The 16,561-nt window shown below is 42.1% G+C and overlaps 1 protein-coding gene across 1 annotated transcript in view; it reads right to left on the reverse strand.

Moving 5' to 3' along the window:
- Nucleotides 1-16,561, reverse strand: part of AR (androgen receptor) — a 167,283-nt gene that overhangs the window by 16,690 nt on the left and 134,032 nt on the right. The window contains exon 4 of the mRNA XM_004439897.3: nt 2,331-2,618. Coding sequence (XP_004439954.1) covers nt 2,331-2,618 — 288 coding nt within the window. The remainder of the gene's footprint in view (nt 1-2,330; nt 2,619-16,561) is intronic.

A 16,561-nucleotide genomic window follows, 5' to 3' on the forward strand; every position in this document is an offset into this window, starting at 1 on the left:
ATTTGTTTTAAGGTAAAACAAAATTTATCTGAGTAGGTGCGTAGTACAGTGCCTCACACAGGACCAGAACTCAATCTGTTGAATGAGCAAACAACCTGAACTAGTAGGTTATTATTGATAATATGAAGAACAGTTCTTATGAACGTTGTAACTGGCTTCCTTTTGAAGCTATTCTTTTAAATGACTCAGGGTCAGAGACCATTTCCTTGGACAAGCTAGATGGTGAACTGATGTTGACTTACAGACTTGTTAATGTAAGAAGAGGGCTTCCCATCCTGGGGGTCGGGCTGAGGAAAGCTAGTGACTCGCAGTCATACAAATTCAGCCAAAATGATTTGCACTAGGTTATTGTTAGACCACCAAATTAGAAATCTGGGGATGTGAGTTGAAGTTCTGGCTCCATTTGTTAAGTGACCAAATGGAACAAGTTAGTTAACCTCTCTAAGCCTTGTCATTTGAAATGGAAGTAAGAGTCCTTATACTTTACAAGACTGCTGTGAGGATTAAGTGGAATCATCTATATGAAAAGGTTCTGTATCCTATAAAATGGGTCAATTTAGGTGTTTGGCAACTGCTTGGAAAGATTAAACTGAATGTCTGTTACACACATGACATCAAGACGTCCAGCTAAATAAGTGATAAGAATTAAAGTAACTTTTTATTTTTTGTATGTTTTCCTCCCCGTGTGAACCCTCTGTTTTGGCACAGTGCATATGCAGCCAGAATCCTTGGGCCTTCTTCCCAGCGATCTTATTGGGTAGTCAACCTCAGCTTTCCAAGCTGGGAAGGTGTTAGGGAAGGTCTGATGGCTGAGAATGGGCCTTGTAAGTTGGAAAGACAAAATATGGGCTAGACAGCCAACATACAATGTCTTCAAAGGCAGCAAGTCCACACTATGACCCAAGTGGCCTTGAATGAGACTTTGGCCTCTCACTGTAAAGCCCAGTGCTGCAGAACTACAAGGGCACGATACAGACTATGGGTGGAGTGGGATGAGAAGGAGATTGAAATCAGGAGAGGACCTGGGCTCAAGTTCTGGCCCTGATACTTTCTGATTGTGCTACTGTAGGCCATGCACATCACTTCTCAGAGCTTCAGTGTCTTTATCTATGAAATAGGGAAAAGAATCCCTACTTTATAGAATTCTTATGAGGATCAAGTCAGGTAACACATATGAAACTGCTCTGTTCAATACATATTTTGATCTGAATGGCAGTTCTCATTAGAAGGCAGGTTAATCTTTGACTCCATAAGAAGAGGTTTGGTTGATGTTTCAAAAGAATCTTTGAATCACAGAATTTTAGGACTAGGAGAGTCTTTAAAGAGCTTATGCTTCAATTGTTTCCAAACTGTGTTCCCTGGAGTCCTAAGATTCTGCAAGAGTGACCTGAGGCTTCTCTGTGGGTAGTGATGGAGAGGCACTGGCTTTAAATCAACCAGCTCCACTGGTATCTGTGTAGGATGTTTTTGTGAAACAAAGAGTTTGGCTGCTAAAGGAAACTTTGTGAATCCTTGGGTAGAGGATCTCTGAGGCTTCTTTAAGCTCTAACATTTTAATGATCAGACCTGTTCGAACAACAGATGGCCTATGGAGGAAGTGAGTTCCCCATCACTAGAGGTATACAAGCAGAAGTTAGAAAAACACTTTGTATTTCTTTCACTATCACCTAATATTTCCTCCCACTATGATTCCTAAAGTAGATTAAAGAGCACTACGAGTTCCTTGAAGCAGAATTTGAAAACTATCAATTTAGTCCAAACCACTCTTCACACATTACACAGCTGTAGACACTGAGACCCTGAAAGGGAAGGGATCACACAATGAGTTATCAGCAGAGCTAAGACTAGAACCTAAGTGTTCTGACTCCCAACCCCTTGTTCTTTCTATGACACCATATTATGAGAGTTCTCATGGTATGGCTCCTAAAGGGAATACTGAAGACAGAATATCAGTCAGGCTCAAGATTATCTTTGGGGTACGCATGTGTGTACACATGTAGAGGAGCATCTTAAGGCATATAAGGGTATGTCTATGTGATCTGTGATTATGGGGAAATTTGCTCACTATGTCTGTGGATTGCACATGGAAACATGATTGCTGTGTGCCAATATGAGGCACATGGGACAGTCTATAATGCTACTCTTCTCCTTGGTTTCTGAGTTTCCCTATTTTTAAAGTGGGGATTATACCAATCTCTCCCCCCATAGGGTTATGTTGAGGATTGCATGAGTTAACGAGCAGGAAAGGACTGGACAGGGTACCTGACCCATAGGGGCATTCACTAAATATGATCTCCCCTATCCCATGCCCCCACTTTCCTTTTCCTTACCAGGCAAGGCCTTGGCCCACTTGACCACATGTACAAGCTGTCTTTCGCCCAATTCATTGAGACTAGAGAGCAAGGCTGCAAAGGAGTCGGGCTGGTTGTTGTCATGTCCAGCACACACCACACCAGGCTCGATGGCTTCCAGGACGTTTAGAAAGATGGGCTGACACTCATAGCCTTCAATGTGTGACACCGTCAGCTTCTGGGTTGGCTCCTCAGTGGGGCTGGTGGCTCTGGAAGCCTCCCCTTCCTCCTGTAGTTTCAGATTACCAAGTTTCTTCAGCTTCCGGGCTATTGAAAAGGAAAGGAAACTTTGATTTCTTATCAGTGGTCAAAAACACACAGCACAGCTACCCTGTTAGAAAAGCTGCCTGAACTAAAAAAATAAGGATGTTCCTTCTCCCTGTTCACAGATTCTAAACCCCTTAAGGAGACGTGCTCAGTTTAAACACTGGTTGAAAGAATAATTCATCATTCCAAATCCCTACTAAACTCAAACTTTCATATCATGCTTTCTCTCCAATCCCCTTGCCAAACAGACATAGTATATCCTTGGATTGGGCTCTGCATTGCGTAAATGCAGCCTTCAGTATTCATACCTCAGACGCTCAATTAAATCATTTACTAATATATTCATGACTCATTTGTTCATTCAACAGACATCCATTGCTAGGCCTTCGTTTCTGGGTGACAAAAAGGAAACAGGCACTAACCTAGTTTGGTAGAGGAGAAATAAATGCCCACAAGCAATTCTAGAAAATGTCAAACCAGCAAATGTTTTTTTGTTTTGTTTTGTTTTTTATTCTTTTAATTTTTTTATTTATTGCAGTAACATTGGTTTATAACATTGTATAAATTTCAGGTGTACATCATTATACTTCTATTTCTGCATAGATTACATCATGTTCACCACCAAAATACTAATGACAACCCATCACCACTCACATGTGCCAAATTATCCCTTTCGCCCTCCCCCCTCCCCCTTCCCCTCTGGTAACCACCAATCCAATCCAAACCAGTAAATGTTATAACAAAAGTATTAACAAAAGAGGAAGACAATAGGGGCTGGCCCCGTGGCTTGGCGGTTAAGTGTGCGCACTCCGCTGCTGGTGGCCGGGGTTTGGATCCCGGGCGCGTGCGACACACCGCTTCTTCGGCCATGCTGGGGCCGCGTCCCACATACAGCGGCTGGAAGGAGGTGCGACTATGACATACAACTATCTACTGGGGCTTCGGGGGAAAAAATAAAATAAAAATAAAAGTTTAAAAAAAAAGAGGAAGACAATAATCTCTCTGCATGGTGGCATGTGACCTGGACATTGAAGAATGGTGAGAATTTCACCAGGCGGAGAAGAGTAGAAAGAGCATAAACAAAAGCACTGAGGGGTGTTTGGGGAAAACAGAGACTGATGTGGCTGGAGTGTGTATCACATGTGTGGGGAGAGTGGCTATTTATGAGGTTGAAAACAAAGATCGGGCATGATTTTAAAGAGGCATGTATATCTTAATAAGAAATTTTGGCTTTATCTTATGGGTGATAGGAAAATACAGAATGTTTTAAATCAAGGGAGTGATGTACTTGTGTCTACATCTAGCATGTGTAGCAGAGTGCTAGGGAAAGAGACTAGAAAGGCAGACCTTGGAAGAAGGACTAGACTTGTTCTTTGGGTCCCTAGGGGTACCAGAAAGCATAATGACTTGGATTTTAGTCCTCTCTTTCTCTCTCTCCACACACACACACACACACACATTTTGATACTTAAAGCTCTCTGAAGATTGAAAGGATGCCAGGCACTCAGGTACTCATGTCATTGGAGATGATCAAGCAGAGACTAGACGCACAATGCTTAAGAATTCAAGCAACAGATGAGAATAAGTTAAAAAAAAAAGAATGGCCTCGACTGTCCCTTCCTATCCTCAGACTACAAATTCTATCATCCCACTTTGGGCTCAACGAATGGGAATTTTCTAGTGTTGCAGCATTTCCCATTGAACACTATAACAGCATCAGATATTGTCAGACATTACACCCATAGTTGAACATGCACTGTAACACACATATTGATTTTCTTCTTTAGCAAAGGGCAGAAGAGGAAGTTGAAGGGCTAAAATTCTCAATAGTATCAAATAAATAACAGAATGTCCCTGCTTCTATAATCAGTCTGTAAAATGGGAACTATGCTAGGAGGCAGTCATTAGAAAGGATGATAGAAATAACATTATTTAAAACAACAACAATAATATAAAGCTCAAACCTTAAGAACCATCCTCCCCCATGCTCGCACACACACAATTTAGAGGTCCTTGGGCATCCTGATGTTTACTTTGTGCTATTTTCCCTAGCATTTATATTGGCAGAAATATAAATAATTGAAAAGGTCATAACTCTGAGGCCTAGCATAGACAGTTGCACTGAGGCAGACCATAAACTGCTTGATCTCTAATCCCTTTAAAGTAATAATAATAAATAAAAAAGGTATAAAACAAAGAGAGAAGTGGATTGCTCAACTTAAATGGATAAATACAACAAAACTTGCTGCTGATCTGTTTTTGGCTCCTGCACAAAAATATATTTATCTGGAACTGACTCTCAACTCTAATTAAAAAAATAAGTCCTACAATGCAAACTCCAATCATAGTGCAACTCAGTAAATAAATGCAAGAATAGATCACACATTTGGATTAACAACTAGGGTAGAGGAGGAGAAAATGGTGGGGTTGGTGGTGCAAAAGGAGTATAGAGAAGAACTCAGGGTACATAACAGGAGAGCTTGGTAAATCAACCCAGAGTGCAAGATGACCTTGTCCAACAATCATTTCTGCAGGGCTTGGGCACAGTCAGTAATAAGGAGATATGCATATCCACTGTCAACTCCCACTTCCCACCTCCCACCAAGAGCACAGTCTGGAAGGTATGGGCTGGGCTAGGCTCATCTTCTCCCAGAGCTAGAGGCCTGGCCCCCACAATATCTCATCATCTGGTGAACCCACTGCTGACATGGGTTCTTGTAGGCAGCTCTACAGACTGGCCTATCGGATCTGCTCTCCTGGTACAGTTTCTAGAGGTAGACTCCCTCTTCCTCCTCACTGGCACTTTCTGGCCTTGAGCCCAGGAGTTGCCAGACCAGGTAGCACCCCTTCCATCCTGGGAGAGGACAGAGATGTAATTAGTCCTATGCCTGAGGTAACTAAGAGAAATATGAGTAACTATTTTTTCAGGGCCTTCTATGTGCTTCACTTCATGAACACATTACATCATTTAATTCCACAAGGCCTTAGGAGGTTAGGAATATTTCCTATCCCTGTTTTTCAAGTGAGTAAACTGAGGTAACACAGCTATCAAGAAAGATAACCCAATAACCTGAACCTGGTTTGCTGACTACAAAGCCCATGTTCTTTCTACTATACCATGCTGCCTCCTCAAGGAGTCTGAAGCCGTGAACCCTACTTCTAGCCTAATAGCAGAGTTGAGGAGTAGGGCTGGTGTTCCTTCCATTCTCACCCTTGACTCCAAACTTCAGTAACTAGCATAAAAACCAGAAGGGAAGGGCCGGCCCCGTGGCTTAGCGGTTAAGTGCGCATGCTCTGCTACTGGCAGCCCGGGTTCGGATCCCGGGCGCGCACCGACGCACCACTTCTCCGGCCATGCTGAGGCGGCGTCCCACATACAGCAACTAGAAGGATGTGCAACTATGACATACAACTATCTACTGGGGCTTTGGGGAAAAAAAGGAGTAGGATTGGCAATAGATGTTAGCTCAGAGCCGGTCTTCCTCAGCAAAAAGAGGAGGATTAGCACGGATGTTAGCTCAGGGCTGATCTTCCTCACAAAAAAAAAAAAAAAAACAGAAGGGAAGAGGCAGGAAGCTATGAGAATACTCTAGTTCCGTGCCCAGAGTAGAAACAGGTTTGGGGCACTATAGTGACCTAAAGATTCACAGCATGACAAAATAGGAAGGGTCTTTAGAGATCATCTCATTCAGGGGGTCACAGATTCAAGATACCTCAGAGTCTACACAGGTAATACAGTAGTGGTGTGTGTGTGTGCGCGCATGTGTGTACAGGAGAATGGTGGGAACTCTAGTGAACTGGAGTGAATGCCCTACTGCCTTCCTGCCCCTACCAAGCACACGCACGCACACATACACACACACCGAGAAAGCATTCCCATAATTTTTAAAAGTTTTCCTGAAACTCATCTGTATTCCAAAGTTGAATTCAGTCCTTAGCCACTAGTTTGGGACTTCTAACATTAATCTTATCTTTCAAGTCAAAGAATGGGAGGCTGAGGCCAGAGAGAGGGAGGTCACCTAGCGGCAGAGCTGAGACTAGAACCAGGGCTCTTATTCCTAATCCAGTGTTCCCTGTGCCACATTGGCTCTCTTTTTGACTAACTCATTTCTACTGTATCTCAGTACCTGCCTCTCTGAGCTCCTTCTAGATTTGCACTGTCCAACACAGTAGCCATTAGCCACATGTGGCTACTTAAATTTAATTAAAATTAAATAAAATTAAAAATATAATTCCTTAATCTCACTAGCCACATTTCAAGTGTTCAAAAGCCACATGTGGCTAGTGGCTGCTACACTGGACAGCACATATATAGAACATTCCCATTATCTCAGAAAGTTCTGTGGAATAGTGCTGTGACTCTACACGGTTCTCTGGAGCAGCTGTCCCATTTGTCATGCCCTACTCATGCTATTGATAAAGAAGAAAAGAATCCAAATGAATTTTATACAGATAAATCCATGGGCTTTTCTAAAAGTTGGAGAGACACACAAAGCAATTGGTGTTGGTGTAATCAGTGAGGTACGCTTTGTCACCTCAACTCTCCCACCCATGACTCAGAAGTCAGTGGGGTGATGACTCGTGGACCTAAGCAAACTCCTTGCAATCGAGATCAATATGTGCAGAGACTGTGGGGAGAATCCACCAACATGAAATAATTCCCCTTCTCTGTGTAGTGCTAATGAGAACTTGGCCGGTATTTTCACGTCCTCTTCTTCTATACCTATATGGCATCTGCTTGAGGAAGAGAAGCTGCATTTCCATTTGCCTCTAGGACCTGGGTAACGTGCTGCCCCTGTGGCCACAGTGGCCCAAGCTGCACCAGGTGTTCTGGCCTCTCTGCCTGAAGAGGGTGACTGTACTGAATGTAATTGAAATCAGATTCCATTCATTCTGTTGGGGGATCCTCTGTTCTCTCTCTGCAGCAGAGGCCAGCATGTTGCTAGACGACTTGGAATGCTGGATAATGAGGCTTGCTAGTCTCAGCTGTTACTCAATGCCCAAGGCCTTATTTTCTTCCATGAAGGCCACCCCCACACCCCTTCTGCCTCCTGCACCTGAGCCCCCGTGTCAGACTTAACTCTTTCATATAAGGTATAGGCCTGTCAGCCCCTGTGTTATGGCAGAGACTCACTGGTTTACTTAAATTGAGTGGTGAAGCCAGGAGAAAGGGGACAGTAAAGGTAGATAGTTCTAATGTTGTGTGAGTTGCTTTTCATCTCTTCCCTGTCTTTCAGTCTTAGGTAAGAGCAGTGACAAGAAAAGGCCATTGGCAAGGTACTTCCTTGCCCCTACCTGCTCTTCAGGGGATTGACATGATGCCTGGATACTACTTCCTGGATCTTATGGGGAACTTAATTTTCAGTCTGGTGGCATTAGACTCCTGTGAGGGCTGTCTCTACAGCACCAGAGAAAGATTTTTCATATTAGGTTCCATGCTGTCTCCCTAAGGAGAGGTAGATGTGATTAATCTGTAGCTTCTATAGCCATTGTGACCTTTAGGCACTATTCCTGCCTCATTCCTTGCCATCTCAAGATAGAGGCTTTCTCATTCATGGGCAGGGGAGAGGCAAAGTGAGGTGAAGTTTCCAAAGTCTCAGAAAGTTTGAATCCCTCTCCCTAAGGTCAAATATGTTTCTTTTCTTCATATCTCACCATGGAATATGGAGCATAGAAGAATCACTTTCTGTGGCAGGTAGACTTCTAAGATGGCCCCCAAGATTCCCAACCCCTGCTGTACATATACCTTCTTCCAGTTATTTAGACAAACACTAATCTGGGTGCTATTATAAAAGGACTGGACAGATTTAAGGTCAAAATTCAGTTGAATTTTAAGAGTGATTATCCTTTATGGGCTTGACGTAATCAGATGAGCCTTTAAAAGGGACTAGGCTCTTTCTGGAAAGACATTCATGGAATCAGGAGGATTCAACATAAGGAAGATTCTCTGTTGGTAGCTTTAAAGGTGGAGCAATCCATGTGACAAGAAATGACGGCAGCTTTTAAGAGCTGAGTGGGCTTTGGCAGACAGCCAGAAAGGAAACAGAAACCTTAATCCCACAACTGCAAGGAACTGAATCCTGCCATAATCACATGGGCTTGGAAGAGGACACTGAGCTCCAGATTAGAATGCAGACTGACCAATACCTTGATTTCATCCTTGTGAGATACTGAGCTGAGGATCCAGTCATGCTGTGTCAGACTTCTGACTTTCAGAACTGTGAGCTGATAAATGGGTACTGTTTGAAGCTGCTAAATTTGTGGTAATTTGTTTTGCAGCAATAGAAAACTAATACACTTTCCTTACAGAAGTGTGCTGTAGGGCAAAATAATAGGCTTTGGAGTCAGACAGTCTTGGGTTTAAATCCCAGCTCTGTCAATTACTAGCTTAATAACTTTGAGACCTTTGCTTAGCTTCTCTAAGATTCAGTTTCCTCGTTTGTAAAATGGGGGTGCTGCCACCTCGTTTTTAGGACATTTATGAGAACTAAACGAGAGATAATGCCTGGCACATAGTGAGTCCTCCAAAATGGTTTCTTCACTCTCCACCCCTTCCTAAATAGTAGGGAGTGAATGGCTTGCAGGTGACCTAACTCAGGCATGAGGAGGAAGGGACAGCAGGATTAACAGAGAACCAGATACAGCAGAGAAGGGGAGGGTAGAGTAACACACTATGAAATGAAAAACAGTAACTGAGTTTCTTCTGCAGATAACTGCCTATAAAACTAAATTCAGATCTTAAGTGTAATTCTAAACGTTAAGTAAACATAAAAGTATGTTTGGTGCAGGGCCACAAGTTCTTTGTGAAACCAGTCTAGGCTGTACTCATGTGAATGTATGTGATTATATGTTTGTGCAGGTGCTTATATATTATAACGTTCAAACCTAGGGGTCATGAACTCAAATATCTTCACTAGTCAGGCAGATATGTAAATAAGTAAAACAGCCTAGTAAACATAAATAGGGGGGGCTGGGGACAGTGAAACTGATTGATAATCATGCCAGCCATCTTTCCATCCACTAGGGTTAGAGTCAGAGGATCTCACTGTACAACTTTAGGCTTAGTCAGTCAGAAGAACACTGGATTAGGATCCAGGGGGGCTCAGTGTATGACCTCGGGCACATCCCTTTCCTTCTTTTGCTCTTAGTTTCCTCATATATGTATAACGGGTAGTAGTTAAGAGCAAAGAATCTGGAGCCAGACTGTCTCAGTTGTATGTCTGGCTCTACTGCTTACCAGCTATGTGACTTTGGGCAAGACTTAGCATCTCTGTACCTCAGTTTCCTCATCTGTAAAATGGGGATAATATTAGTACCGAATTTTATAAGGCTGTTAATGAGGAAGATAGAGCCTGGTGGTGTCTGAGAGTAGAGGGAAGATTCTATACCACCGGAAGGGCTATCCCAGACTGATGCATAGTGAATACACCAAATTTAAGGAGGCGGAATGCAATGATGACATCAAAGTCCTAAACTGTTATTCACAGTAAAGGGCTTTTTATTATTGGTGGTGGTAGTTATAGTCTTACAGGATGTGTGAACATATCCCTTGATTTCTCCTACACCTCAGTTTGTCATCTGTATAATGGTGACAATCTGACCTGACTATTGCATAGGGCTGTTATTAGGAGGAAATGAGATGATCTCAGTAAAAGTGCTCTGAATCCTGTAAAAGTGTATGCCAGTGTGTAGGCTAAGACATTTTCCAAGAATAAATCTCTAGCAGAAAACATTGTGAAAAACTGCTTAGGGTAGTAGCCTATAAAAAGTATTGCATTCCAACTTGGGCAACTGGTCTCAAGCCAAATGTTGAGGGCCAAACTGACAGGTTTCAGAATCCTAAGATAATAATAGGACCTAACTCACAGAGTTGTTTTAATTTTCCCTAGGACAATGTATGTAAGGTACTTAACACAGAGTAAATTCTGTAGGTCAATAAATGATGCCTCTTACTCTCGCTAGCTGCTAATACCCACATTGCTCCACTTCATCTCCTTTATCTCAAGCAGGTTAACTTCTTTTTGAAAAAGCTAACTGATAACACATATAGAGGTTCCACAGGGGTTGAAATCAGTTAGGAGAGATAATCACAGTTAGAAGGGTCCCCAGACATCAATCTAGTACATTAGTAGAGTCCCAAGGGTCCTACAAGTTTCTTTAAGGGGCTCTGAGAGGAGGTAAGGTGGGCCTGAGCATGTGGCTCCAGTAACTGCACCTTCTTTCAAGCCAGAGCAGCAGTGTTTTATTCTGTATCTACATTTGAGACTCTGCGTCAGATTTTGTTTGAAGAAAAGGTTCCACTGCCAAGAAAATGTTTGAAGGCCCCAGATTTTGTCTATCCCTTCCCCTCTCATCCAAATCAGTCACTATTTTCAAGATGATTAGACTGAAGGCCAAAACTAAGTCTTTCACAAGGTCACACAGCAAGATATTGGCAGAGCAGGAACTAGAAACAGGTATCTTGACTTCTAGGATGGTAGTCTTTCCATTTCATCAGGTGGACTAGCATGTTAGTCGGGAGAAGGGTCAGTTGGAGATGAGCACGGAAGAACCAGGATAGGGACAAGAGACAGGGAACAGAGCCCAGTCCTTGGCAGGCATGGAATGAGATTAATAGGGGGTGCATCCAAGTGTAAGTGTACACTAATAAGTATAGGCCCAATTCTCTCAGGCAAGAAGGCTCCTTAGTCCTTCCCTCAACTGCCAATCTCCTCCCAGTCCCAATTCTGAGTCAGAGGAATAGCCAGGGAAAAGAGTATAAAATTTTATCTTTCAACGTTTATGTTGGACTATTTAGTCTAATGGTTTTTAGTTCATGGAGGAGTAAACGTAATTAATAATAGAATGATATGCAATGCTGCATATCCTTGCCAAAGCACAGGATCTGGCAGAAACTACTTCTAAGTCTCTTCTTTGACTACTGAGCCAGAAGAAAGGGGCTCACTGTCCAGATGACATCCCAGGGGGTGGGCACAAGGTCATTACCAAAAACCTGCTCATGTGAAATTACAGACCCTGGAAATGCTTTCGTATACCAGGCTTTTCCACTGGAAAAACTAACTCCATGAATTTAGAGCATACATGCTTTTACAATTACATTTAAACTGACATTAAAAACAAATGTGAAACAGTCCAAGCCGAACAGGTCAGCATGACCTGGAAAGCAAACGAGAGAAAGAAAAAAAAAAAAAAATAGAAAAAAGAAAAAGAAAAAAAAGGCCCAATGTTAACAGCATTAATTCTGTCAGTCTCTTGTAAATAAGAAAATACCATTGGTGTATTAATGGCTTTATTAAAGGAAAATTCACTAGCAGAAATATGCAACATTCAAACAAACAGAAAACAGTTAAAAAATAAAGCACATTAGCCTTTCAATCCACATTAGGGAACCTCTTGTTGGCCTGGAGAAGAAAATTCTGCCCCGAGGAGGGGGAAACTCCCCTCCCTCCTGAAGTCCTTCCTTGGCTTTTCTCCAGAATGTTGCTGAATCAGGGGAAAGAGAAAGAACTGTGTGTGTGTGTATCTGTGTGTGTGTGTAGGTGGAGACCGGAGAAGGAACAGGGTGGAAAATGCAGGCCCCAGGCAAGGCAGGGAGATTGCTTCTGACTCTCATATTTGCCTGCTCCTGGCGTCACAGACTCCACATCCACCAGAAGGAAACTGGTTTCAATATGGAGGCTCTGGGGCAGAGACAGAACACAGCAAGATACTCTAAGTGCCTCTTCTCTTACATCAATGCAAAGTTTGAGGCTGGTTTGGGAGAAGAACAAGGTCTCACATCTGATGGAGAGGCAAGTGTATGATGTGAGTGAGTAGTGGGGGAGTGTGAGGGCACTAAGGATAGAAGTAAGAGGTAAAGTCTGATCTATTTTCCTCCATCATCCTAATTTCAGTAGGAAACAAGAGAAGTAGGCACTAGGTCTTAGATTTTGCCTTCCTCTCTCTTTATGAAAGGTTCAAGTGTGCGCTCTTGAAAGCCGTGTCACCTTGACTTTGGGAATAAGGGGAAAAAAACTGTCTGACTCTAGTCTCCTGGTCTGTTTGAAGAGAAGGGCTGGCTGGCTTCTTGGGGCTACTCCTGCAGAAGCAGAAATCTGGTCCTTGTTTTCTGAACTTCTGTGGATCAGCTACTACCTTCAGCTCAGTGATGGAACCTGAGTTTAAGATCTAGTTCTCTGGCAGTGGTCCAGCAGAATGGAGGTAAAGGGAAACTAACAACTTGCCTAATAATCAAGTGAAAATAGCCACAGGAAACTCAGATAGGCACAATGGCTTCTTGTTTAAGGTAGCACCTTGAGTTCCATCAACAAAGCCTCTTCCCAGAAGCACACTGTGGAAAGCGAGCAACCAAGCCAGAGCTTCACTGCATCCTCCTCAGTCAGTACCTGGCTGCCACCATATACAATCAAGAACAATCAGAAAGCACTCTGCTAATGCCAAGTCATATTACAGGAAACAGCAATGATAATACTCACAACTACATGAATGGTAACTGTTGCTACAGTACTCCCCCCCGTCTGTGGGGTATACGTTCAAGATCCCCAGGGGATGACTGAAACCACGGATAGTACCAAACCCTATATATACTATGTTTTTTTCCTATGCATACATATCTATGGTAAAGTTTAATTTATAAATTAGGCACAGTAAGAGATTGACAACAATAACTAATAATAAAGGTGACATTGGGGACATTATAAAGTAAAATAAGGGTTACCTGAACACAAGAACTGTGATACCATGACAGCAGATCTGGTACCTGAGAGGGCTACTAAGTGACTAATGGATGGGTAGCATATATAGAGTAGATATAGAGTGGATACGCTGGACAAAGGGATGCTTCACGTCCCGGGCAGGATGGAGCAGAAGAGCATGAGATTTCATCACACTACTCAAAACAGCATGCAATTTAAAACTTAAGAATTGTTTATTTATGGAATTTTCCATTTAATATTTTTGGACCATAGTTGACTACAGGTAACTGAAACCACAGAAAGCGAAACTGCAGATAAGGGGGTCTACTGTACTTCTAGAGCTAGTCCTCACAACATCCCTGTGAGGTAGAGAAACATCAGTATCATTGGGGGGAGTCATCAACCAAGAGAGTAGCCCCCAGCCCCAAAGTCAGAGTCTGTGTTGAAGAGCGAGGGCTTAAGTCCCTAAGCTTCAGATTCCAGGTGTTTCAGGGCTATCCACTAAAGCCCTCTAGAACAGTCATTCTGAATAAGGCAGGTCAGTCTTTCTTCAGTGTCTGGTCATTTGAGATGTTTGTAATTGCCAACCCGGAATTTTTCTAACATGAAAGAGAGACACTGTTGAATGTAGCAACTTAAAGATGGACTTGCAATTTAGTAGACCCATAATCAGATGCCTAAGTCAGGTCCTCTAATATTGGAGGAAGCATGCAAAATTGGTGAAGGGGGTGGCTGCCATTTTGGACTGAGAGGAGTTTCCTTTTCTCTTTTCCTACCTACCTGTAAGACAGAGGTGAGATGGAGAAATGAAAAATTCTTTACTTGGAGTTTTTTCCCCTTTCTTTTCTTCTTTATTGACAAATATACTAAAGAGCTTGTATATATACTTGTGTGTGCCTGTCCATACACAGTGGGCAAGAGTTAGACGGGCGGAGGTGGGAGGGGCAAGAGAGGATGTAGAGGAAGGGAAGGGAGGTGGAACTTAACAGTCTCATTAGAGCCACTCAGAGCCCTATTTGGTCTTCTGAATTTCTTGCAGCAGTCAAACAAGCCCCTAATATTACAAGCATTATCATTCAGCCTGGAAATGGGAATGCTTCAAAATTAATATCTGTGTGCCTAACAACTCACTAATCAAAGCTTCCTTGTCTCATTTTCCACCATAGGGAGAGTCCTCAGTCTCTTTCAGTTTCATTGTGGTCAGCATGACACACCACACTGTGCAGGCCTGGGCTGGTGACCTTTTGTCTTGGTCAAGATCCAGATTTTCTTCTTAGTTCCAAATGCCAGTCCAAGTTTTCTGCAGGTAATTTCTTCAGGATTGGTGCTTATATTTTTTTTAATTGCTAACTGCTAGAAGGCTGAAATGTCCCTCAAAAATCATTTTTCACTTCAGCCACATAACCATTGGTCCAATGGGGTAATAAATGTGGGAAAGAAAGACATTTCTATGCCTGGTAAATAGATCTAAAAAGTGTAGCAAGGATTAACTGGACTGAGGAGAATGGAACCTGATTCCAAAAGAGGCGATTCAGGGTAGCAATGCCATTTCCAGTTTACTTCCTAGATATCTGTTGTCATGGAAATATTATCAATAATAGACAATCTGAAAGCTCTACTGGTTTCTGGTGGTTGTGTATTTTTCCCCTTAGTTCTACTTCATAGAAACGTGATCCCAAAGGATGTGCAAAAGTCTCTAAAAAAGCATCTTGCTCAGGTAAATTGTCTCTGTATACTTTCAGTACAGTAATAAAATATTTTAAACACTTTTGTGATCTTAAAGAATACATCCCACAATTTGGAAAAACAGGTGACACTCTTCTTAAATCAAAAGCAAAATATTTTCAAATAAGCAGTTATGCTATCAGCTCAAATGAAACTTTTTTTCCTGAATTGTTATATTTGGAAAATATTTGCCTTTGTATATATGACCTATTGTGTACTGTGTACTCTTAGCTTTCTGCCTATTACCTTCAAAAAATATTGCCTATGACATCATTTTACTCTCTCAAGAGCAACTGAGGGATTTTGAAGCACTCACAGCAAAAGTAAACAACAATAAAATCTTTCTGTGCTATTACACTTTAAAAACTCAAGGATTTTAAGTGGAAATTTTACAAGTGAGATACTTATTCAAGTACCAGATATGGGGTATCATCAACTTTGATGATTAGAAAAAATTATTTACCTCTAACCATAGTTTTCTAAAAGCAAACAACTCAGAGACAGACTACAATATATATGTGCTGTTCCAGATAATTTGGTTTGGAGGGATTAAGAAATACAGTCTCTGGTCTCACTATATACAAGTTCACTTGAGAACTTTAATTAGAGAGAAGTATACCTTTTTCCCTCTAATGTGTCACCAAATATGTAGGTAACCAACTGGAAGATGGTGATCTAGGCCATGGAGAACAGATTTCAAGGGTTGATTCAAGGGTGATTCAGAGGCCAGAGAACCAAGGAACCAGTACGAAAAGCCACACTGTGATAGCAGAGAGGGAACAGGCCCCAGTGGTGACCAGGAGCACACAGACCAATTCTCATCCAAAAAAGATTGGAGGGTACAGTGATATTTATTGTGTGCCTACTATGTACCTGTTTCTTTACAAACTTACAACAATTCCGTAAGGAAGATTTTATTATTCTCATAGTGTAGCTGAGGCTCAGAGAGATCTAATGATTTGCCTAAAGTCATCAAGATTCTAAGTAGCAGAGCCAGAACTAGAAACAAGGCCTGTCTGTCTCCAAGTCCATCATGCTATTTCCACTATACCACAGGACCTCTTAAAACAAAAAACACAGAACAAAAAATCCAGAGGCTGTAAATGCTGAGTCGCATGTTGTGCATTTTGATGTCAAAGTTTACAGGGCAATTCTGTTCCTCTGTGCATGCCTCCGTTACACAGATCTGGAACATAAGAGGTGCACTTAGGTATCTGAGAATTGTGTGTGGGGAGTAGTACTTCTCAGAACTGAGACTTACCACTTGCATCTCCAATATGAAGACTTCTAGGGCTCTAATCTAGAGAGTCAAAGCAGAAAGGAGGAAATTCCAGTAACTGAGTTCCACATTGTTGATTCTTTATGATACTCTGCTGCCTGCTGAACAGGATGTAGAGAAGATTCAATCATTGGGTGGGCAATGAGACCCAAATTCTGCAAATCTGGGATTTTTAGGCCTTCTATTTTAGAAATAAGGTTATGTGGTACAACTATGATGAGGTTCTGGGTAGATTCTGGAATGCT

Source organism: Ceratotherium simum, chromosome X (genome assembly GCF_057802395.1).
Source record: "Ceratotherium simum simum isolate JZ-2026a chromosome X, ASM5780239v1, whole genome shotgun sequence".
NCBI classification, from domain to species: Eukaryota; Metazoa; Chordata; class Mammalia; order Perissodactyla; family Rhinocerotidae; genus Ceratotherium; species Ceratotherium simum.